Below are 26,021 nucleotides of genomic sequence, written 5' to 3' on the forward strand. Positions count from 1 at the left end.
GGCAGAGGGCTATGTACCAGATGAAGGAACAAGATAAAACCCCAGAAAAACAACTAAATGAAGTGGAGATAGGCAACCTTCCAGAAAAAGAATTCAGAATAATGATAGTGAAGATGATCCAGGACCTCGGAAAAAGAATGGAGGCAAAGATCGAGAAGATGCAAGAAATGTTTAACAAAGACCTAGAAGAATTAAAGAACAAACAAACAGAGATGAACAGTACAATAACTAACATGAAAATTACACTAGAAGGAATCAATGGCAGAATAACTGAGGCAGAAGAATGGATAAGGGACCTGGAAGACAGAATGGTGGAATTCACTGCTGCGGAACAGAATAAAGAAAAAAGAATGAAAAGAAATGAAGACAGCCTAAGAGACCTCTGGGACAACATTAAATGCAACAACATTTGCATTATAGGGGTCCCAAAAGGAGAAAAGAGAGAGAAAGGACCTGAGAAAATATTTGAAGAGATTATAGTTGAAAACTTCCCTAACATGGGAAAGGAAATAGCCACCCAAGTCCAGGAAGCACAGAGAGTGCCATACAGGATAAACCCAAGGAGAAACATGCCAAGACACATAATAATCAAATTGGCAAAAAAATTGGCAAAAATTAAAGACAAAGAAAAATTATTGAAAGCAGCAAGGGAAAAATGACAAATAACATACAAGGGAACTCCTATAAGGTTAACAGCTGATTTCTCAGCAGGAACTCTACAAGCCAGAAGGGAGTGGCATGACATTTAAAGTGATGAAAGGGAAGAACCTACAACCAAGATTGCTCTACCTGGCAAGGATCTCATTCAGATTCGATGAAGAAATCAAAGGCTTTACAGACAAGCAAAAGCTAAGAGAATTCATCACCACCAAACCAGCTCTACAGTAAATGCTAAAGAAACTTCTCTAAGTGGGAAACACAAGAGAAGAAAAAGACCTACAAAAACAAACCCCCCAAAATTAAGAAAATGGTAATAGGAACATACATATTGATAATTACCTTAAACGTGAATGGCTTAAATGCTCCAACCAAAAGACACAGGCTTGCTGAATGGATACAAAAACAAGACCCATATATATGCTGTGTACAAGAGACCCACTTCAGACCTAGGGACACATACAGACTGAAAGTGAGGGGATGGAAAAAGTGAGGGGATGCAAATGGAAATCAAAAGAAAGCTGGAGTAGCAATACTCATATCAGATAAAATAGACTTTAAAATAAAGACTGTTACAAGAGACAAGGAAGGACACTACATAATGATCAAGGGATCAATCCAAGAAGACGATATAACAATTATAAATATATATGCACCCAACTTAGGAGCACCTCAATATATAAGACAACTGCTAACAGCTCTAAAAGAGGAAATCGACAGTAGCACAGTAATAGTGGGGGGCTTCAACACCTCACTTACACCAAAGGACAGATCATCCAAACAGAAAATTAATAAGGAAACACAAGCTTTAAATGACACAATAGACCAGATAGATTTAATTGATGTTTATAGGACATTCCATCCAAAAACAGCAGATTGCACTTCTCAAGTGAGCACAGAACATTCTTCAGGATAGATCACATCTTGGGTCACAAATCAAGCCTCAGTAAATTTAAGAAAATTGAAATCATATCAAGCATCTTTTCTGACCACAATGCTATGAGATTAGAAATCAATTACAGGGAAAAAGACATAAAAAACACAAACACATGGAGGCTAAACAATACATTACTAAATAACCAAGAGATCACTAAAGAAATCAAAGAGGAAATCAAAAAATACCTAGAGACAAATGACAATGAAAACACGACGATCCAAACCTATGGGATGCAGCAAAAGCAGTTCTAAGAGGGAAGTTTATAGCAATACAAGCCTACCTCAAGAAACAAGAAAAATCTCAAATAAACAATCTAACGTTACACCTAAAGGAACTAGAGAAAGAAGAACAAACAAAACCCAAAGTCAGCAGAAGGAAACAAATCATAAAGATCAGAGCAGAAATAAATGAAATAGAAACAGAAAACAATAGCAAAGATCAATAAAACTAAAAGCTGGTTCTTTGAGAAGATTAACAAAATTGATAAAGCATTAGCCAGACTCATCAAGGAAAAGAGGGAGAGGACTCAAATCAATAAAATTAGAAATGAGAAAAGAGAAGTTACAACAGACACCACAGAAATACAAAGCATCCTAAGAGACTACTACAGGCAACTCTATGCCAATAAAATGGACAACCTGGAAGAAATGGACAAATTCTTAGAAAGGTATAACTTCCAAGTCTGAACCAGGAAGAAATAGAAAATATGAACAGACCAATCACAAGTAATGAAATTGAAACTGTGACTAAAAATCTTCCAACAAACAAAAGTCTAGGACCAGATGGCTTCACAGGTGAATTCTGTCAAACATTTAGAGAAGAGCTAACACCCATCCTTCTCAAACTCTTCCAAAAAATTGCAGAGGAAGGAACACTCCCAAACTCATTCTATGAGGCCATCCATCACCCTGATACCAAAACCAGACAAAGATACTACAAAAAAAGAAAATTACAGACCAATATCACTAATGAATATAGGTGCAAAAATCCTCAACAAAATACTAGCAAACAGAATCCAACAACACATTAAAAGGATCATACACCATGATCAAGTGGGATTTATCCTAGGGATGCAAGGATTCTTCAATATACGCAAATCAATCAATGTGATACACCATATTAACAGACTGAAGAATAAAAACCATATGATTATCTCAATAGATGCAGAAAAAACTTTTGACAAAATTCAACACCCATTTATGATTACTCTCCAGAAAGTGGGCATAGAGGGAACCTACCTCAACAGAATAAAGGCCACATATACAAAAACCCACAGCAAACATCATTCTCAATGGTGAAAAACTGAAAGCATTTCCTCTAAGATCAGGAACAAGACAAGGATGTCCACTCTCACCACTATTATTTAACATAGTTTTGGAAGTCCTAGCCACAGCAATCAGAGAAGAAAAAGAAATAAAAGGAATACAAATTAGAAAAGAAGTAAAAGTGTCACTGTTGCAGATGACATGATACTATACATAAAGAATCCTAAAGATGCCACCAGAAAACTGCTAGAGCTAATCAATAAATTTGGTAAAGATGCAGGATACAAAATTAATGCACAGAAATCTCTTGCATTCCTATACCCTAATGATGAAAAATCTGAAAGAGAAATTAAGGAAACACTCCTATTTACCACTGCAACAAAAAGAATAAAATACCTAAGAATACACCTACCTAGGGAGACAAAAGCCCTGTATGCAGAAAACTGTAAGACACTGATGAAAGAAATTAAAGATGATACAAACAGATGGAGAGATATACCATGTTCTTGGATTGGAAGAATCAATATTGTGAAAATGACTATACTACCCAAAGCAATCTACAGATTCAGTGCAATCCGTATCAAATTACCAATGGCGTTTTTTACAGAACTAGAACAAAAAATCTTAAAATTTGTATGGAGACACAAAAGACCCCAAATAGCCAAAGCGGTCTTGAGGGAAAAAAACGGAGCTGGAGGAATTAGACTCCCTGACTTCAGACTATACTACACAGCTACAGTAATCAAGACAATATGGTACTGGCACAAAAACAGAAATATAGATCAATGGAACAGGTTGGAAAGCCCAGAGATAAACCCACACACCTATGGTCAACTAATCTATGAAAGAGGAGGCAAGGATATACAATGGAGTAAAGACAGTCTCTTCAATAAGTGGTGCTGGGAAAGCTGGACAGCTACATGTAAAAGAATGAAATTAGAACACTCCCTAACACCATATACAAAAATAAACTCAAAATGGATTCGAGACCTAAATGTAAGACCAGACACTATAAAACTCTTAGAGGAAAACATAGGAAGAACATTCTTTGACATAAATCACAGCAAGATCTTTTTTGATCCACCTCCTAGAGTAATGGAAATAAAAACAAAAATAAACAAATGGGACCTAATGAAACTTAAAAGCTCTTGCAAAGCAAAGGAAACTACAAACAAGACGAAAAGACAACCTCAGAATGGGAGAAAATATTTGCAAACGAAACATCGGACAGAGGATTAACCTCCAAAATATACAAACAGCTCATGCAGCTCAATATTAAAAAAACAGACAACCCAATCCAAAAATGGGCAGAAGACCTAAATAGAGATTTCTCCAAAGAAGACATACAGATGGCCAAGAAGCACAAGAAAAGCTGCTCAACATCACTAATTATTAGAGAAATGCAAATCAAAACTACAATGAGGTATCACCTCACACCAGTTAGAATGGGTATCATCAGAAAATCTACAAACAACAAATGCTGGAGAGGGTGTGGAGTAAAGGGAACCCTCTTGCACTGTTGGTGGGAATGTAAATTGATACAGCCACTATGGAGAACAGTATGGAGGTTCCTTAAAGAACTAAAAATAGAATTACCATATGATCCAGCAGTCCCACTACTGGGCATATACCCAGAGAAAACCATAATTCAAAAAGACACATGCACCCCAATGTTCATTGCAGCACTATTTACAGTAGCCAGGTCATGGAAGCAACCTAAATGCCCATCGACAGACAAATGGATAAAGAAGATGTGGTACATATATACAATGGAATATTACTCAGCCATAAAAAGGAACGAAATTGGGTCATTTGTTGAGACGTGGGTGGATCTAGAGACTGTCATACAGTGTGAAGTAAGTCAGAAAGAGAAAAACAAATATCATATATTAATTCATGTATGTGGAACCTAGAAAAATGGTACAGATGAACCGGTTTGCAGGGCAGAAGTTGAGACACAGATGGAGAGAACAAACGTATAGACACCAAGGGGGGAAAGCTGCGGGGTGGTGGGGATGGTGGTGTGATGAATAGGGCGATTGGGATTGACATGTATACACTGATGTGTATAAAATTGATGACTAATAAGAACCTGCTGTATAAAAAAATAAATAAAATTCAAAAAAAAAGACACATGCACCCCAGTGTTCATTGCAGCACTATTTACAATAGCCAAGACATGGAAGCAACCTAAACGCCCATCGGCAGACGAATGGATAAAGAAGAAGTGGTACATATATACAATGGAATATTACTCAGCCATAAAAAAGAAACGAAATTGGGTCATTTGTAGAGATGTGGATGAATCCAGAGACTGTCATACAGAGTGAAGTAAGTCAGAAAGTGAAAAACAAATATCGTATTTTAATGCATATATGTGGAACCTAGAAAAACTGTACAGATGAACCGGTTTGCAGGGCAGAAATTGAGACACAGATGTAGAGAACAAACGTATGGACACCAAGAGGGGAAAGTGGCAGTGGGGCTGGTGGTGTGATGAATTGAGAGATTGGGATTGACATGTATACACTAATATGTATAAAATGGAAAACTAATAAGAACCTGCTGTATAAAAAATAAAATAAATAAAGAGATTAGGAGTCTGTACATATGGGGGGCAGGAAGTATATGGGAAATCTCTGTACCTTCTCAATTTTTCTGTGAACCTAAAACTGCTCTAAAAAATCAAGTCTATTAAAAAAAAATGAAGCAATTAAACTCACATCTAAACAGTGCTTTACAAAAATTATTGAGCGCTTCCTGAATATAAAATAGCTAAACCTGTTGCTGTTTTATAGCTTTATGTGATTTTGATGGGATTTGGTTGTGAAATTATGATGTCAGAATCTCACTGATCTGTATCAATTATTACCTTGCCATTTGAGAATAAAATAATTTATAACCTCCCCCAGGAAGGCATGCTAATTTTTAACATGTGTTTCTCTTTTTATATACTAATGAAAAGCTCTTTCACACTTTAAGGCTGGTGTAAAAAAATAAATAAATAAAAGGACATATGAGCCCCTGACCCCACTGTGGATTTAGTCATGATATAAAAGCAATATTGATTATGGAGTTTGGAAAACAGGATTATTGGTTTCGTGGCAGTACTGAAATCTGGAGTATTTGGAAGATTCCAGCTAATCATCTGGAACAACAATCATTGTCTGTCATGTATCCTTGTCAGCACTTTAAAGGTAGAAAAAAAATAGAAACATGGACCCATGGTTCTTTTTTTTTTTTTAATTTATTTATTCAATTTATTTATTTTTGTCTGTATTGGGTCTTCGTTGCTGTGTGCGGGCTTTCTCCAGTTGCAGTGAGCAGGGGCTACTCGTTGTTGTGGTGCGAGGGCTTCTCTCATTGCGGCGGCTTCTCTTGTTGCAGAGCACGGGCTCTAGGCACGTGGGCTTCAGTAGTTGTGGCTCACGGGCTCTAGAGCGCAGCCTCAGTAGTTGTGGCGCACGGGCTTAGTTGCTCCACAGCATGTGGGATCTTCCCGGATCAGGGCTTGAACCCGTGTCCCCTGCATTGGCAGGTGAGTTCTTAGCCACTGCGCCACCAGGGAAGCCCCATGGTTCTTTATATCATGCCTAACTGTTAAAAAAGAAACAAAAAACAGGACAACTCTTCATAAATCATAAAGGTTAAGGATGAATCTGGATATTGTTCTGTGTACCTGACCATGTGATCCTCACGTGTCTTGGAATGAGGTAGATGAAGTATGTGTGTATAGATAATCAAATTATGTATGCATATTTTTGTGTCTTATAAGTAAAGAAACTGGTTAAGGTAATTCTCCATGGTTGTACAGCTCCTAAAGAGTTCCCTCCTCCCAGATCTGACTCAGAACTTGTATGTTTTTGTTCAGTTTAACCGACATTTTCTTCTTTACTATGTGCCAAACACTATGTTGGGCACTGCAGATGTGAAGGTGAGTAAGACATAGTTGTCATCCTGAAGGAAGTTGTAGTATAGCAGAAAATACAATTTTAATACAGTGATAAGTTTTCTCATACAACTGATACTCTGTCTTGTGCCAAGGTAAGGGAGAGCTTTTAGCTTAGTCTGAAAGTCTAGGAAAATCTTTTCAGACGTGAACCCCCCACTTGAAAGATGAATAAATAGTGTAACTTATAAAAGAGGTATATCCTACTTTTCTCTGAGTCCTCTGCAGTAGTGATCTGCTTTATAGAATGCCACATTATAGTTATCAATGTCTAGGTGTATTGATATTTAGGGGTGGCAATGCATAGCAGAAAATATACTCTGGTTATTTCATGGAAGTGTCTTCAGTAAATTCCTTCCTTTTCCCCCAACTTCACCACCACTACCAAGAGTGGGTGGCAAAATTTCCATGGTATAGGGTCACATTTGTTTCTTCCAGGCCCTCCAGAAAGAAACAGTTTGCCAGGGGAACTCTGAAAGGGCTTCTTGGACCAGATCTCTTTAAGAAGAAAATTAAGTGCCCCTAGGGGAAGTATCTTGGAAAATTTTAAACTGCCTCTGTAAACTTTGACTTTGAAGGATAGCTCTTGTCAGTGCTTGCTATGGGTAAATCCTGACTGCTTCCTCTGACCTTAGCTGTGGTGATCCGTCTGCCTTTTCTTGAGCACTATTGGTCAGGCACACGTTCCTTTGTTCCTCTAGCCTCCTGACTGACTTCCAACTCCCAACTTTCCCTGACCTGCTTGCCTGGTTCTTTTCCAGCCACCTGACCTGCCATAACCTCAGATTCAAGCTCTGACCTGCTAACCTGGACAGTGCACGCCCAGCCTGCTGGCTGACAGACACAGTCAGCCTGTCCCCCATCCCTGCCCTGGGCAGAGTGTCCGACTGCTCGGCAGCAGTGACTCGCTCCACCTTCCCCCCACTACACATATAGGCGGGGCACACCAACATCTCATGAGGACAGTCACAGCCAAGGCTAGAAAAGGAAGGAAGAAGGAAAACTTGTTAGGGAAGGTCTGGCGCAGGGGAGGAATCTAGTATGTTTAAAGACAGCTCATTCAGTCAGTAAATAGTTGAGTGCTTCTGTGTGTCAGGCATGTGCTGGGTTATAGGAGTATAAGATGACTAAGGAGGATATTTGGGATTATAAAAAAATATTGATATGAAGCACTTTTACAGCATGTTTTTATCACCCTGTTATCATACTTGTCACATAGTTTTTATGCTACGTAAGGAAGTTTTTTGTAACTAAACTCTTATTTTTTGTGGCTAAACTTTTAGTATTATCCTAAGTTAGCTTCCAAGGTTATTGTGCCCCAAATACCATTTGTAGTTTGAAGTTGAATTATACTTATTTGACCTGCGAATTTAGGGATTTCAGGCAATATAAGTTCTAATGTAAAATCTTACGTGTGATTGTATTGAAACAGAAGGAATGATTTCCTGTTCTTGGCAAATGCTGTCATATTCTGGAAGCAAGGCTCTCAGGAAAATGATGAAGTTTGCCAAATGTTATGTTCAGTTTGTGAAAAGAGACTGTGAGGTATTTTGTGAGCCTTCGCCTTTAGTGTCATCTGGCCATTTGGAAGCATTGGTCAGGGATGGGTGGCAAAGTCAAAAGCTTTTAAAGGCCAAGCAGGTAAATGCACTGGGGTAGAGGTGGAGCAGTGAATACAGATGAGATATTTAAAATAATATTATCAGATATCATTTTAAAACTGCAACAACAGTGCAGTCCTGGCCAAACAGGAGGGTAGCAGCATTTACCTGTCGTGCTCAACTTCTGGGCGCCATTTATCCTGGGAACCAGGCTACCCTCTTAGGGGCAATTGATTGGGAGAACTGATATACTCTTATATACAATAAGGCAACAGAAAATGGTGCCATTTCCAAGGATTCACCAAAATATAGTCAATACTTTGTGAAATGCTACTCGTTTCCTTTTCTTCAGAATTAGAAAAGCCAATGCACATTCAATACTTATTCCAAAAAATTAAATAGGTGTGGTTGTAGATCATTCATTTATAGGGTTTAAACATGTTTTGAGTGACAACACACACACACACCCCAACATAGCAACAAAAGACCCAGACTATTAATTTCTCATATTACCTGAAGAGAAAGTTTGAATTAACCACATAAAATCTCCATTCAGTAGTTGTAGTCTTGAAGATAGATTCTGCAGCAAATCAAATCAACACTCGGCAAACACTGTGAACAACTCTGAGCTCTCACTGAGTGTGCATGACATATAATATACAACTGGGAAAAATCTCTACAGTTTGTTTAAAATATAATTGGTGATACACTATTTGATTCAGAATCAGATATGAATCAGAATCAGATATGGTAAGGGATAAATAAAACAGAAAAACTCATCGTAGCAGCTGGAAGAGCCTGGAAAAATTAACTCCTCTGAGGAGGAGAATTATTTCCTGACTATAGAGGTTTTCTTATTTAGCTAGTACTATTTCTTTTATCTGTTAGACAAATTATACATGTATTCAATTTCAAATTTAGGCATTGAATTGAGCACTTTTATTTTTCTTTAAGACTATCAGATGTTTGCCAGGAAAGGCTAATTGTGTGTTATCCATCAATATAAACAGTAAAAAAATTCAGCCAAAAATCAAATTTATTGCACAACCTATGCTCAGTGGAGTTTAATTGTATTGTCTTGACGTTTTCACAATTCTGTCCCAGGGTCTAATGGCTATTGATTGTCCTTCTACTGGCATTGTGGACTATCGGCAGGTGGCTTTGTCATTTGCCCAGGATTTCCAAGAAGCAGGTGGCTGTGTTTTGACCAATTTTGAAGTAGAAGATATTGAAATGGCTAAAGAAAGTCCTTCAAGAAGTAAAGATGGTAAGCTATCCTTGTCTTTTCTTTTGAATACTGAATTCTAAACAAACTCGGGACTGTTTTTGGCTAGGGTGGCGCTGATAAGAGGGCCACCAGAAGCTAGGCTGCAGTAGGGCACAGAGCTGGAGGCAGGTACAGACGGGGTGAGGGTGAGACCGGATATGGGAGAACTGGGACTTCTGGTGAGTCTTGTGCTGGTAGAACTAGGCACTGATGGGACACTTCTGACTGGTGCTAAAACCCAAACTGCCAAGGCTGTTTATGGAAAATTAGCCCGCAAACACTTCCCTATCCAGTAGGTTAGAGTCAGAATCCCCTGGGAATGCTTGTTAAAAATGCAGATTTTAGCATCACCCAGTCTTACTGAATCAGACTGTCTGGGGATAGGGCATGACTCAGCCATTCTGAACTCCCCCTCCACCCCACCCAGTTCCTCCATTGTAGCCTGTACTTAGAGTTTGTTTTGTTTTGCTTTGGGGACAAATTTTTTTTTAAAACCAAATGAATTAGTTTTTAAGCCTTAAATTCGTTGTTGGGAAATTTGAAGGAGAAAAAAAGTAGTGCTCAGTTCATTCTTCCTTGACAGGGTTTTAAGGAGATCTGGGCTATCTGAGTCATTCTCCCAGTATCCTTTTAAATTCTAAGATGATGAGCAAAATTGTTAAATAATTGAGATTGTTAGGTAGCATAATCAATCAAATCTATGATATAAGTAAGTAGATCATATGTTTTACCTGCTGTACATATGCTTTATAGGTCTTTGAGATCACATGTATCTGATTGGGAACTAATTTTATAAATAGTTTATCCTTGGAAATTTTGTGTTGTGATAACTCTCGCTTCTCTATACAACTTAGAATCTGCAAGGATTCAGATAACCAAGACTTGAACAACAAGTGTCATAGCATTAGTCCTGTGGGAAGATGCATACTGATTTATGATGACCCATTTTATAGCCTGTTTTCTAGGACTGTAGTTCACGGAAAAGCTAGGACTGCCTATTTTGGAGCTGGGGTGGGCATGGTTTATAAGTATAGATTAAATGAATTAAAATAAAATATGCTAAAAACATGCCAGAGTTTTGTATATTGTCAAATATGAACTAGTTTAATCTTGTTACTTGGTAAAAAACTTTAGAATGAAAAGTAGGGGGCAATAATGGTTATGACAGAGACAATCCTTTAAATTTATTACTAGAATAATATTTCATTTAATGTAGGCTTTCTTTTGCTAAAAATAAATCTTTCACTAATTTTTTTTCAGGGATGAAATACCCAATTGTTATAAGGAATACAAAGGTAAAGATTCTTAAGCAAAACTACTTTCATCTACTTTACCTACTGTCATCTCCTTTCTTAAAAAGTTGAATTAACCACAGTGCTGTATTTTATGTCATTGAGTGAAATTTGTCTAATGTAAAAGTTATTCAGAGAGAAATCCTTTGAGAGCAGTGTAACAGCTTTCATTCTAAGAAGGGTTTCAACTTGGAAGTGTCTTCATGAAGTGATTGTGCCAGCAAAGGATAGGATTATAAGCACTTAGAGTAATAAAAACTGATAGTTTTATTGCTCTGCCTACTTATCTACATTAACTTATTAACTGTCTGCTAATGAGAAGACTTTGGGGGCAGGGAGCAGGTTGTGCAGTGAGAGATGGACTGCTTTTCTTCATCTTCTCATAGTCTAAAACAAGAATTATTGAATGGCATAGAAGCATTTCGTTAGCTGTATGTTCACCGAATGGTCAGAGTTCAGTCAGGAGAGTAGAGTCATCAATGAGTATATTATAGGAATTAGGCCTTACACAACTTTTAAAAATATTTGTTTATTTATTTTGGCTGTGCTGGGTCTTAGTTGCGGCACGTGGGATCTTCACTGTGGCATGCGGACTCTTAGTTGTGGCATGCATGCGGGATCTAGTTGCCTGACCAGGGATCGAACCTGGGCCCCCTGAATTGGGAGCGTGGAGTCTTCCCCACTTGGACCACCAGGGAAGTCCCCTTACACAATTTTTAAAGGATCTGGGGACGTGCGGGTTCAGAAGGGGAGTTGGTAGATCAGAGGCATCTCCAGCCTGTCTGAGAAGCCACGTGTGTCTAGCTGCTGAAGTGGGAATGCAAGCAGGAAGCTCATGAGGAGATATGGGGAGCTCTTGCCTCTGTCTCTACCCAAGCAGTGGGCTGGAGCAGTGCTTGATCAGTAGGATCGGTAGTTGGGAAGCTGAATGTGGAGCTGTAATTTACTCTGCAGTGGGTGTTTGTCACTTCATTGGACTAGGATGACCTTCAGAGAATAGTGGCTGCTGCTGTACTTCTGCCTGCCAAACCATATGCAATTCCTGTTTGGTCAGCTTTAAGCTGGAACCATATAGGGAAGCATTGTCGTTCCCAGCTTAACCAGATCGACACAGTATAACCCCCTGCAGTCCATCCCTTTTCAACTTGGCATCCGTTCACACCCCTTATAACCATATTTAACTTCCAAATAAAGAGAGTAGAAAAATTATGCTTCCATCCACAAGGTGCAACTATCTTCCATACACCTGAAGACATGCTTACTCTCCAAAAAAGATACGAAGTCTACTTTATTGATCATGAATGTTCATTTCTTTTCTAGCTGAGTCACTCTCCCTCTTTGAGATCCTGCAACTTAAATACTGAGATAAAAGGTTAACCACAATTCAAGCATCTTATATTAAATCAGTAGTTCTCGACTGGAGGCAGTTTCTCCTCCTAGGAGACATTTGGCAATGTCTGGAGACATTTTTATTGTCACATCTAGTAGAAGGGGGGCAATGCTACTGGCATTTAGTGGGTAGAGGCCAGGGATTCTGCTAAACATCCTACAATGTGAGAGACAGGCCCCCAGAACAAAGAGGTATCTGGCCCCAAATGTCGATAGTACTGAAGTTGAGGTGTTACACAATAGGGAAGTGACAGAGATGGGTGTGTCAGTCGTCTAGGGCTGCCTTAACAGAACACCACAGACGGGGTGGCTTTAACAACAGAAATTTATTTTTTCACAGCTCTGGAGGCTAGAAATCTAGGGTCAAGGTGCCGTCAGGGTTGGCTTCTGATGAGATCTCTCTTCTCAGCTTGTGGACGACTGCCTTCACACTATGTCCTTACGTGGCCTTTTCTCCGTGCGTGCACATGTGCAGAGAAAGAGCGGGAGAGAGCAACCTCTGGTATCTCTTTGTCTTATAAGAACACCATTTCTATTAGATTAGGGCTCTGCTTTTGTGACCTTATTTAACCTTAATTACCTCCCTACACGTCCTGTCTCCAAATACAGTCTCGTTGGGCGTTCGGACTTCAACGTATGAATTTGGGGAAGACACAATTCAGTCCATAATAATGAGGATAAAGAAATAATTGGGTAATTTATAGACAAATATATTTATTTCAAAATAAGGAAGAAATACCCATAGCCACTACACTCCTCATTTCTGTCGCCAGTCATGTGGTCATAGCTGATATTTATAATTTCCTTCTTCCACTACTCATTCTATAGTCCCTTTGCCCTTGGCAAGCATCTCAGCTGGTCATGGTTCCTAGTTTGGTGGGGTAACTCAAACTTTCATTCCTGAAGTGTCTGTGCCATTAGCAGCCCTGCCTGTTTTGGGTTGTGGTACTTTCCATTAACTTTTATAATAATACATGGGAAAATTAAGACATGTCCCAGGAGAGCTACATTCCAGACGTACTCCTCTTTATCATCCCTGAGCCCTCTATGTGGTAGCAACTCAGTTTCTCCTTGAGAGTCAGAATCAATTACCCCACTCAGTACAGTAATCCCCTCTGCCTATTGATTCACTAGCAGGGGGAACCCGAAGTGGCCAAGTATTGCAGTATCAATTTCTAACCTAATGCAACCATTGCTTATTCTCTAATGGAAGTGTTTTTCCCTTGGGAACTAAGACCTCTAGACCATCAGAGCCAAAAGTTGTAGGGATAGGAAGCAAAAAATTTTACTGTAATAGTAAGGAGCTACTCCCATTTTCTACCTCTTGATTTCCAGGCCTGTGAATCCTGGCTATGGGAGAAACAACACCATATATTAGTCACTGGTTTAGAGCATGTAGAGAATCCTGGAAGACATTGCCCCAGGCCTATAGGTGTTGCCAGCCAACTAGTGCTGTTATTGAATCTTCAAAAGCCCATTCTACTTTTTGTCACCCAGCAGCTTCAGGATTGTGGGGAAAATGATAAAATCAGTGCATTACACAAGCATGAGCCTATTGTTATGCTTCATTTCCTGTAAAATAATCTCACTGATCAGAAGTAATTCTTCTAAGTAAAATACCATAACAGTGAATAAGGCACCCTATAAGTTCACAGATGGTGGTTTCCATAGAAGCATTGTGGGCAGGGAAGACAAATTTGTATCCAGAGCAAGTGTCTATTCCAGTGAGCACTGAGTGCTGCCTTTGGTTTTTGATTGAAGTGGTCCAGGGACCATATCAGTGGCTCTGTTGATTCCGCTGTTGGCAGACTGAACATTCAGCAGTGGCTGTAAACAGATCAGCTTTGGTGAGTAAGTGCATGTTGCTGAACCCTTGCATTACCTCCTTGCTGCCATAAACATTTAGTTCATGAAGCCATTGGGTGAGAACAGGGGTGCCTGGGGAAAGAGGCTAGCTAACGTCCACAGAGCAGGTCATCTTGTCTACTGATTATTAAAATCTTCCTCTTCCATGATCACTCTTTTTTTTTTTTTTTTTTACTTTTTATTTATTATTTATGGCTGTGTTGGGTCTTTGTTTCTGTGCGAGGGCTTTCTCTAGTTGTGGCAAGCGGGTGCCACTCTTCATCGCGGTGCACGGGCCTCTCATTATCGCGGCCTCTCTTGTTGCGGAGCACAGGCTCCAGACGCGCAGGCTCAGTAATTGTGGCTCATGGGCCCAGTTGCCCCGCGGCATGTGGGATCTTCCCAGACCAGGGCTCGAACCCGTGTCCCCTGCATTGGCAGGCAGACTCTCAACCACTGCGCCACCAGGGAAGCCCCCCATGATCACTCTTTAGTGAACATTCATGTAGTACTCAAATATCTTTTTTTATCTGAGCCTGTTTGGAGAGGTCCATTCGCATACCTTTTCTCCAGAGCTCTCTTTTCTGACCATCCAGCAAACCATTAGTCATTGCATATGAAGCAGTGTAAATCCATACTTGTAGCCATCTCTCCTTCTAGGTAAGATAAATAACCAAGTATGACGTTCAGTGTTCTGCCCCCTGGGAAGATTTCCCTTCACTACAATTCTTCAGGGCCACTCCCGACTGGGGCTCTGGTGCTGTAGCTGTTCATTTTCAAGTGATGCCAGAATGTTGTGCAGAACCATTTGTAAACCAGGCCTGTATTTTTTTCTTCCTTGGTCAGCCGATCACAGAGAACTTTCCATGGGGCCATGGGGGCAGGCTGAGAGGGAGGAGATGATTTAGCAGTAGAGGTCATGGGAATTTGAGCCACTTGCCTGCACAACTTATGTGTGCCTACAGGACCTATACAACCCTTATCTTGTATATTCCACTTCCTCTTGATGACAGAGTGCTGTGTACACACCCAATTTTACAGCTTGGTGAGTCAGACAATACCTAGTTCATAATGGGTAGTTCACATGGTTACTTGGTGACCTGTGGTCGGGTGTTGAGTCAAAGGCAGAAGCACTTTCTCAAAAGGAGGCTAATTACCTGCAGAGGATGGTATAACTTTCCTCCAAAATCCTAAGGTTCTGTACTGTGATTCCACCTCTAGGGGCCTACCACAGTCTCCATAAAACATCACTATCGGCCACACACTTCAGTTACCATCAGAGCTGCTGGATCATGTGGCCCAAGTGGCAGAGCAACCAGGGTCTCCATTCAAAAAAGGATGAAAAAGCAGAATGGTTGGCAGCAGTGGGAAGTGCAGGCCTGGTGTGGAGGAGCAACAGTGTGAAAAAACATTTGATGTGAAGGAGGAGTAAATCCTGTAAAGCTGATGTCTCCAGTGACTTTAGAAAAGAAGTAGAAAATCATCATAAGCTTTCTCTGCCTGAAGATTTCTTTTTTTATATATAAATTATTTTATTTATTTATTTTTGGCTGTGTTGGGTCTTTGTTGCTGCACGCAGGCTTTCTCTAGTTGAGGTGAGCGGGGGCTACTCTTCATTGTGGTGCGTGGGCTGCTCATTGCGGTGGCTTCTCTTGTTATGGAGCATGGGCTCTAGGCGCGCAGGCTTCAGTAATTGTGGCACGTGGGTTCAGTAGTTGTGGCTCGTAGGCTCTGGAGCACAGGCTCAGTAGTTGTGGCGCACGGGCTTAGTTGCTCCGCGGCATGTGGGATCTTCCCAGACCAGGGATCGAACCCGTGTCCCCTGCATTGGCAGGTGGATTCTTAACCACTGCGCCACCAGAGAAGCCCTGCCTGAAGATTTCTATCACTTCTGGAATTTCTGTGAAGAACTTGATCCTGAGAAGTCGGCTGATTCACTTTTCTGCAAGCCTTGGCCTTCGATTAGTGGGTCTTTGCGAAGTATAAAATGAACAAAAAATTAGCAAGCCCAATATTAACCTTCACTGGAGATTTTACTATGACCTTCCTGAGTTCCAGACTGTTATTACTGGAGATTAATAAAATTCAGTTCCACATGGGGTATTTCAGGGAGTCTCCTGATGAACCTCCTGTATATGCTGGTACAGATGGAGCAAAGAAAAATTGTATAATTGATCAAAATGGAGATAACGTGTTTGCTGCAGTCAAATTTGTTTTGATGAAAAACTTAAGTAACATAAAAAGAAAACTAGTCTCTTGAAAAACATAGATGAAAACTGCACAGAAGCAGCCAGAGCACTGGGTTACTCTTTGGAACAGAGAACCATGAAGATGAAACATAGAGATAAGAAAGTCAAGACAAAGACTTTTCATGATGCAGGCTTAGTCGTCCTAGTAGATGAAAATGATGCTGAGTACGGAGAGCTCTCTGAAACAGATGCCAGCTTCAAGGGAATTTGCAAGACAATTGTTGAAGCACAAAGTGATGAGGAGAGACTAAAAGCTTTTGCTCTCATTCAGCGATGACTTTTGTGCAGTTTGCTAGTGATGAATGGGATTATGGGATGGGGCTTAAGTGGGAATGGACTTCCTTGTTATGGTTCAGACTATTGTCATAAAGTTACCTGCCAGCTTTTACCTCTTACCTATACTCTGTTGAAGAGAAGTCTCTTTGCAGAAATTATTGAAGATTATCTGGTAAACAGGAGTAAAGAAAACACAGACCAATTTGCAGCATGAATGAAAATTGGCTTTCTTTGGTGTATAATACTTTAAAGCATTAATATTAAACCTGTGATTTTTTGTTTTTAAGTAGTACATAAAATAAACTGATGGAAACGTTTACTAAAAACTTTTATAAAGCTAAAAAAAAAAAAAAAGATTAAAAGTCTGCTTCTGCCCCTGCCCTCATCTAAGGAACATTTTCACTAGAGTACAGCATCATGTGATGCAAGATATGCAGGGACCTGTGGGTTACCAGTGGTTATATATTTCACCCACATTTGCTATAGTTGTTGCTTTTATTTTGACATTTTCTTTTAGTATAGTTAAATAATATAATTTAAAATTTAAAATATAATATTAATATATATTTTAAATTATAAAATATAATTTAAAATGTTGAGGAACTTCCCTCGTGGCACAGTGGATAAGAATCCGCCTGCCAATGCAGGGGACATGGGTTCGATCCCTGGTTCAGGATGATCCCACACGCCGCGGAGCAACTAAGCCCGTGCACCACAACTACTGAGCCTGTGCTCTAGAGCCTGTGAGCCACAACTACTGAAGCCTGCTCACCTAGAGCCCGTGCTCCACAAGAGAAGCCACCGCAATGAGAAGCCCATACACCGCAACAAAGAGTAGCCCCCGCTCGCTGCAACTAGAGAAAGCCCGCGTGCAGCAACGAAGACCCAGTGCAGCCAAAAATCAGGTAAACTTAAATCTTTAAAAAAATTAAAAATAAATTAAAAAAATAAATAACTGGAATTGTTTAAAAAAAATGAAAAAATAAAAGTTTGAGTCAACTTATCAAGTTGAACATCTATGCTTTTATGACAGGTTAAAAGAAAATGAATTTTTAAAATAAACTTTTGGGGAGAGGATTTGCAAACTAAAGATTTATAGATTGCATATGGGGAAAAAGTCTTTCACTTATGAAATAGCAATAGTAATGCATAGTTTATTTTTTTAAAGAAATTTATGTTTGAACAAATAATTCAATGTAAATTCAAAATTTCCATTTTGGGTGTGAAATTAATGTGTTATTGAATTTAATAATTGTTTCGTGTATAGCATAAACTGATTTCAGAGATGTATGACAGTTTTTAATCATTTTTTTCTTCAGAATTGTTCCTTGAGCTTTTAAGAGAGAACTTCTAGGTTATTGCATTCTGGTACCATTCTATAAATTCTCTTATCTTTACATTTATAAAGCTCCTCTTCATTTTATGTTGTAAGAACAAAGAGTTGCTGACCTTTAAAGCATTAACTAGAAGATTTATATCACATAAAGAATTTTTTTGTACTTCTGGTATATAACTCTAGATGAACAGGAAAGATACCAACCTACTTTTGTTTTTGTTGACATGGTCCTTTGACTTCAAGCATCTTAAAACTTTCATGGTTTAGTCTAGCTAATTTGAATTCGCTACAAAGAAGTTTCATCTGATTTTTATCATCAGTGTGACTTGTATAACTGTTGAAAAGATGCTTATCTTGGTAGCTTAGCAAAAATAGGATGCACACAGAGATAAAATAAGGCTGAATCAGTAAGGGCTACAAAGAAAGAAAAACCGTTGAGGCAGGTGAGAACTCCAAGGCTTCAGAAATAGGTCCTCGGGGAAGGAGAGGTAGGAACGAATTACCTGAAGCAAGAAGGTGTTAGTTGTCTCCTCTGTTAGAAATAAAGCGATAGAAATTAGAGTGTGGTGGTGAATTAGGGTTAAATGAAATCATTTAGGAAATAGAGTTGCAAATTGGCTAACCCTGGCAGAGTAAAGCTAAAAATATGCAGATGATAATCACAAAATAAAATTTATGAGAAAACACAGCCTAAGATTAGCAGTCTCCTCGTCATTAAAGCAAACCTTGACTGTAGTGTGCGTTCTCAGTAAATGTGGGTTGAATGAGTGAGTTTTTGAAAGTAGCCTCAGTTTGCAAAGTAGATACTGATCAGGAAGCAGAAATTGGTTGGTGGGTAGGTTACAGTTGGAATTGTGCAAGGTTATTGAGTAACAAGATCAATTACTCCTAGGTAAGACAGGAGAAGCTATCTGAAATACAAAGGAAGCCAAATTGGTTGGGGCCACCTAAATGAAGTTTGCTACTTCATGCAACAAGTAGTTAAGTTCCGTGCTAGGTCTTAGTAAAATCCGGGTGTATGTGTGTGTGGCTTGTTAGGTATCCTCACTAGGTCAACCACTATATCTCTAGATTAAAGTACAGAATTTAAGGTACATCCTCTTGTGTGCCACTGCCCTAAGTTCCTACCTGCCACCTAAATGCTGAAGAACTTATTTTGCTGATACTTGTATTTAATTTTCTCTTTTAAAAGGAATAAAAAGAAAGAAGTCCGTATCTGTGCCCTTATTGTTTTTTCTATCATCTATCCGCCCTCTCCCTCTCCCCCTTCTCCACCTAATCTTTCTACTTCCCACAAGTCACTGTTCTTTTCTCTTGCACTAGGGAGAGGAGGTTCGATGTCAATATGTTGTGACATGTGCAGGACTTTACTCAGACCGTATTTCCGAGTTGAGTGGCTGCAATCCCAATCCGCGAATTGTACCATTCCGGGGAGATTACCTGCTCTTGAAACCAGAAAAACGCTATCTTGTAAAAGGGAATATTTATCCAGTAGGTAGTGATGCTTCTGCCTTCTCAAGATGGTTGTGGGCAAAAAGGGGAATGAAACAAAAACTTTTCCCAGGGTGAGAAGTAAGATATTTTGAAGGGCTTTTGGTGCAATCATTCCACCTGTTTCTCTTGTGGTTGAATCCCCAAATCTTTATTCCACTATCATAGTCATTAAATTATAATGACTTGCCCACAAGTACAGGAAAGCTTGAGTGCACCATGGGAAGGGCTGTGAAGAAAGAACCCAATTCTTCCACTTCTCTGGTGGAAGGCGTACTCATAACAGAACTTTTCCTTGTAGCATGCCCAGATGCCAACCCTCTTTCTCAGTTCACTGTCTATAAGTGCAGAAAAGGGGATTTGGCCACTGTGTAGTTTCATGGTGTAGAGAAGTCAGAGCCGTTTAAATGAAAAGCTCATTCTCCTGTCTGGAACTACTAGGTTGAACAACCAGTATTCAGCTATTTAATGTTTTTGACCTTGCCAAAACTTCCATTTCATCTGTTCCAAGTATTGTATTCCCACTTTACAAAAGCCTGTGCTATGAAGGTGTGTTTTTTTCCAGCAGCTCTGATTTTATTTGCCACCCACATATATCCCTACTTGGGGAGGGTGGAGGTGGGGAATAACCTAAAGTAGGACAGTTGTTTTTTTTCTTTACCCAGAAAGAGGAATAGATGGGACAATGTGCCTTATTGTCATAGCATCGGGTTTCCTGTGTGGCATTTCTAGGCAGAAGCACGTAAATAGAAAAGTATTATCTGAGTACAGATCAAAAGTAATGCAAATCAGATGCATGGGAAGAAAGTGTTTTATATTACCAGTTGAATGTTTGCACGTAATAAAATGCAGTATGAAATGGGGCTAATTGTTCTTTGCTCTGTTAAATCCATAGGTCCCAGATAGCCGATTTCCTTTCCTAGGAGTTCACTTCACACCAAGGATGGACGGCAGTATTTGGCTAGGGCCGAATGCAGTTCTTGCCTTTAAACGAGAGGGTTACAGACCCTTTGACTTCAGTGCCAGAGATATTATGGATATAATTATCAAGAGGTAACTTTATTTCCTTAAAAAAAATGATTTTATGTGCTTTTATTTTTAATATGGGAATTTTTTCTTTCTCGATATTCTGTTTATTGGATAAATCTTCATATTTGTGATTAGTATATTGGTTTTTTAATTAATCCAAATGAAGAGCTTTGTGGAATAAGCATAACATTTTAACTACTTCAAGAACACTCTGATGAGCTAGGGTGATGTCTTGGTTAAAAAGAACAAGACCAAGAGCCAAGAACGATCACACATCTGAGAATCCAGATCTTGTTTTGCTAACCTTCTAGCTGAGCTTGAAAAACAACAAGTTTCTCTCAAAATCAGTAGATGGTTTACTTTGATAAGATCATTTCAGGCCAGTCACCATGATTTTGAAAACTTCTGGAGAAACTGCTGATAAGCAAGATTGTTTCTTTTTGTGGAAGACTAACAATACTGCTGTGTTGACCTGGAATGCAGATTGTTTACTATTGTAAGAACTCAGTGAAGTGTTTTGTCCTTTTAGCACTGTTACTCTCTAGAGGGTTTCACATCATCAAAATCACTAGAAAGCTTTTAAAGCTATACTTGAGTTTTACCCTGCACAGATTCTGAAACAGGTTTAGGATGTGGCTTCCTAGCACGTATGCTTGTAAAAATACAGATGTGCATAGGTTCCCCAGAGTCTCACTTGAGAATCACTACTAGAGCATCTTACCTCTGGCTGACTAAAGAAAAGTAGGGTAAATGTCCCACATGTTTAATGCCATGATTTAAAGATCTGTAATGCCTTTTAGGTGTGTTTTGAAAGCATGTAACATTGCATTAGAAAGCCTTGATGTTGGCAGGCTTTATCCTAGTTTGAAACCAGCATTCCCTGGGAATTTGAGTTTGAATGGTGTTTACTTTTAGAGTTTGGAAGGTATCCCTTTGATGAAGTTTCCTTCTTATGTAGGCCAAAAGCTGATTTTCTTTTAATATGTGGTTTTTCTGACTTTGCATAGATTTCTGTGATGCCACACCCCACCCCCAAATCTAATAGTTGTAAAGGTGTTGTATGATAATAAAGAATTCCTTTCTCTCATAAAGATTTTATTTTCTTTGCTTTCAGTGGCTTGATTAAACTGGTGTTCCAGAATTTTTCCTATGGAGTTAATGAAATGTACAAAGCCTGTTTTCTCAGTGCAACAGTGAAGCACCTTCAAAAGTTTATCCCTGAAATTACTGTCAGTGACATACTTAGGTAAGGAAAAGCCGTAAGGGTTGTAAATACAGTCATGTCCTAGGTGAACTTGGGAGGTGGGTCTGACTTGGTGATTTGTAAGCACACTTTCAATCAGTGTGTCCACTGAATTTTTGTGTGCTCTCTCTTTCCCAACAAGCTGTTCATTCCCCTTGCAGTTTGGGCATTGCTGCATCATGGCCCTTAGTGCTTGAACTAGGTCCATTTATGGTTATCTGGACTACCTTACAGCATTAAGCTGAAATCTCCATTGCAGTTGTGTTATGATGCCACCTTCACCTTTGTGTCTAGCTATCACTCATGATGAACATCTCACCTGAAGTTTTTTTAATCTCCCTGGCCACTTACTCTTGTGATTCCAAAGCCTTCTGACTTTTAATTCTGTATAAGATTATTGATCACCACCATGTTACCTAATTAGATAATAAGCATATTAAAACATTATACTTTGATTGATTCTTAAAAGCTTTTAGAAACATACTCATACCTGGCATCTTACCTTGCTTCCTCTCTACTTATTTTGTTCTTTCTTGGATCCTACTTCCCTCAAGGACTATTTGCAGAACAGAAGTGGGAAATAGTATGGTAGCAATCAGTCTAAGTCCTTGCTATGGGGGTGTGGGGCAAAGGAAGGATTACTTTAAAAAAAATGTTTTTTTCTTAAAGATAAAAGGCTTTCTGGACTTGATCTATACCTTGTCCTAAATACCACACAAGCCTATTTTCTTTTTGGTGGTATTTTTAGGGTGTTCATCTTTTTCCCTGAACCAGCCATTTGTTAGGCCTAATCAGCAGTGGTCTTTGAGATCCTCTCCTCCCTGAATCCATCCCGCAGTGAATCTCTAGAGCACTAAGTGTCTGTCTGCTCAGTAACAGCTGCTGAACTTGCCTGGTGTAAAATATCAGCAGCTCGACTCTGTATCTGGGAAGAGAGCAATAATCAGGTCAGCTGTCTCCCTCAGGGGAGCCTCCTGGTCTAAATCTGATTCTCATGTATCATTCTCAGACCAGCCTCTTTGAATCCTTAGAAGAACTATTAAAACCCAGCTAATGTTTTTAACTCTTATCTCTCTCACCCCTCTACTCACCTTCTGAAATAGAAGGGATAAAAATATCTAGGCTTTATGTTCTTTCACTCACCTATAAATGAAGGCTTTTATGTTTTCAGTGGTCTGCTTTAGCAGACTTGTTATGTTTTATATCTGAAAATAGATTGGTCAAATCTAGTATCTTTTACTGCTGTTAATATTCCTTGGAAAACACAATAGGTGGGCATAGTGAATTCTGTGTATAAATAGTTGCAGTGAATTCACTACCCAGATTTGATTACCACTCTTTTGTAGAAGCCTGAGGAAAACTCTTTAGACCAGTGGATTTCACATGGTAGAACTGAACCTTGGGGCTTGTGGGTTTTGGTGAATACCCTTGTCTCTGGGTGGAAAGGTGTGAATTTCAGTTACCAGTTTCATTACCAGGTAGTAGAAGAGGGCACACAACACTGTAGGCAGGTGCATTTGGGGACAAATTCAACCCAGTCACAGATGAGTTTCTCTCTGAAGATAGAGAAGCTGAACATATTCAGCAATTCCATTTGATTCCTGTAGCTCTTAAATGTAGGAAATTATCAGTAACAAAAAGAAAATTGTAGAAGATATGTTTGATACCATTTATATGTTTATACTGTGTATGTATATGGATTGCACATGTAATGTGAAAATAAAAACAAACATGAGAGTGATAAACACCTAATTAAGGAGAGTGTTTGTCTCCGGGGAGACAAGAGAATGGGATGCAGAGAGTTTGACAGGGGGCTTCTGTCATATCTATAATGCTTATTTCTTAAGCTGTTTGGTAAAAAAAAAAATTGGTGTTCATTATGTTATTCTCTGTACCTTGTTATATGCCTAGAATCTTAAATAATAATAATACAAAAAAATAAGATCAATAGACTTCCCCACATTTTGAAGCCCAAGTCCTGTTTGCAACCAGTATAACACCATAAGTGCTCTATCATTAATATTGGAGAAGAAGCATATTAGGCAGTTCTGGGTAGTAAAAAAGAACCAAAGCAACACTTTTAGTGGGATGTTTAGCTCAAGATGGTGTCCTTTAGTTGCAGTAGCTACCAAAGGGGATCCAGTTTGACTTCTCATTGCCCAGCCAGAGTATCTTGGGCAATAACTTACCAGTGAACATTAGATTGGAATGTAAAGTTATAACCTGTCAAATGTATGCATTAGGTATACAAACTTCTCATTATTAAATGATGATCTCTAAGGTTCCTAATTTTAGCTCTAAAGTCCTTTAATTTGTTCTGTGATTAATTTTGACATGGTAATCTAACAGTAGTTTGTATCTGTTAGCGTTGTAAGGATGTAAAATATGACGACATATTTGCCACACTTCATTTTGAAAATATCTTCTTGGGGGAATTCTGTAGTAAATTTTCAGGCAAGATGTTTTCATTGTAAGTGATAGCTAAAGACTACACTATTGTGAAATGCGAGGGTAAAAGCCAAAAATCCTGCAATAAAGGTGATCTAGACCCTTTTGCAAAAAAGGGTTTCTCATTCTTGGTACTGTTGACATTTGGGGCCAAATAATTCTTTATTGTGGGGGACTGTCCAGTTCACTGTAGAACGTTTAGCAGCATCCCTGGACTCTACCCACTAGATGCCAGCAGTACTCCCCTAGTATGACAACCAAAAATGTCTCCATACATTGCCAAATACCCTGTAGGGGGCAAAATCTCCCCTGTTTGAGAGCTACTAGTCTAGAGAATTTGGTAACCCTCACACTACAAAATACTAATAAGAGAGTCTGGAGAAAATACAATAAAAATCCCTTGAAATACTTATAGCTGAGAGTGCAAGAAAATAAGGGCATCCCAGAAACGAAAACAGAGAGGAAGTTGAATACCCAAGAACTAAGAGGAATTAGTGCTGATGCTGACCTGGAAAGGTGGGGAGGATTTTCTGATTTTGATGTAAATATAACTGAGTTTTGTTTTTAATTGATATGTGATTTACAGACAATAAAATATGCAGATCTTGAGTGCTCAGTGAAGTTTGGAAATTGTATAAACTCATGTATCCACCACACAAATCAAGATATAAAACATTAGGGACTTATATTTTAATTGCTACTCAAGTGCTGGAAAGGAAGCCCTGGATCTGTAAAAGGTAAAAAGTTGGAACTGAGATCCCTTTGTAAAACCAGGGACTGTGGAAGGGCTATACCCTCAGTGAAAAGGAAGTCTAGAAAAAAAAAATCTCCTAAAAATCTAGAACCCTGGGCCTTCCCTCACAAGTACTTGGAGTTTCAATTTGTACCACTAGTTTGATCTAGGAACTTTAAGCTGAGAAATGGATCTAGCTTAAAAAGTAGATCCATTCTTATTTGGATCCTGCTTCAGACTAACACTTCTCCCTCTCACTCTCTCACTTTAAACAGATTAGAGTGAGTGAAAATCAGGGTAATTTGACCACACACTGAATATGGTTGATACTAAGCAGTTAGTAGTTTTGTATTATTATTAAGAATCCTTTTAAGAGAAATATACATTGAAGTGAAATGATATGCCGTCTGGGGTTTGCTTTAAAATAATCCAGTGGAGAGAGGTAGACAGAGTGGGGATATAGATGAAACAAGATTGGCTGTGTGTTGATTATTACTGAAACTGGGTGATACATACATGGGAGTTCCTTATACTGTTCATTTTACTTTTGTACATGTTTAAGATTTTCCATTAAAAAAAAAAAAGGTGTTCCTAGAATGGTTATACACCTGGAGTGTCTGATAGAAGCAAATATAAAACCTCTGTGGAGGGACATAATTTCAACCCAACGCCCCCTGCTGAATAGGAACTCACCAGCAAAAGTTCCAAAGCACTATAAGTGAGAGTAAGCAGATAGAATAAATACTAGAATTAGACCTCTAACAACTTTGGGTAATAGTAATGTTAGAAACCATAAAATAAGTATGCTCCAGTGAATTTTAAAAAAAAGGGAATGAAAACAACTGAAAAAAATAGTAATTTTAAAAATACCCTAGGCAAATTTAGAAACCAAGTAATCAGAATTTCTAGAAATGAAAAATATAGTTCTTAAATTTTAAAACTCAAATGATTAAGTTAGACAGCTGGTTGGACCTCCCTTAAGAGAAAATTAGTAAATTGGAAGGTAAATCTGAA

The 26,021-nt window shown here is 38.9% G+C and overlaps 1 protein-coding gene and 1 pseudogene across 4 annotated transcripts in view; both read left to right on the forward strand.

Moving 5' to 3' along the window:
- L2HGDH (L-2-hydroxyglutarate dehydrogenase) overlaps positions 1 to 26,021 on the forward strand; it is a 53,060-nt gene that overhangs the window by 21,313 nt on the left and 5,726 nt on the right. The window contains exons 1-6 of one of the 3 annotated variants that reach the window (XM_082452151.1): positions 6,327 to 6,397; positions 9,514 to 9,676; positions 10,937 to 10,971; positions 19,387 to 19,554; positions 20,450 to 20,607; positions 21,698 to 21,829. In XM_082452151.1, coding sequence (XP_082308277.1) covers positions 9,520 to 9,676; positions 10,937 to 10,971; positions 19,387 to 19,554; positions 20,450 to 20,607; positions 21,698 to 21,829 — 650 coding nt within the window. In that variant the 5' untranslated portion in view covers positions 6,327 to 6,397; positions 9,514 to 9,519. Of the gene's footprint in view, positions 1 to 6,326; positions 6,398 to 9,513; positions 9,677 to 10,936; positions 10,972 to 19,386; positions 19,555 to 20,449; positions 20,608 to 21,697; positions 21,830 to 26,021 lie in introns of those variants that run through there. The other 2 variants (XM_082452149.1, XM_082452150.1) reach the window with 2 other exon arrangements.
- LOC309656128 (histone PARylation factor 1-like) lies at positions 12,866 to 19,376 on the forward strand (annotated as a pseudogene). The gene is made up of 3 exons (XR_014268828.1): positions 12,866 to 14,204; positions 15,424 to 15,708; positions 16,081 to 19,376. The product of XR_014268828.1 is annotated as a histone PARylation factor 1-like (transcript).

This window comes from Balaenoptera physalus (assembly GCF_965194825.1).
Source record: "Balaenoptera physalus genome assembly, chromosome: 2".
In the NCBI taxonomy this organism is placed as follows: Eukaryota; Metazoa; Chordata; class Mammalia; order Artiodactyla; family Balaenopteridae; genus Balaenoptera; species Balaenoptera physalus.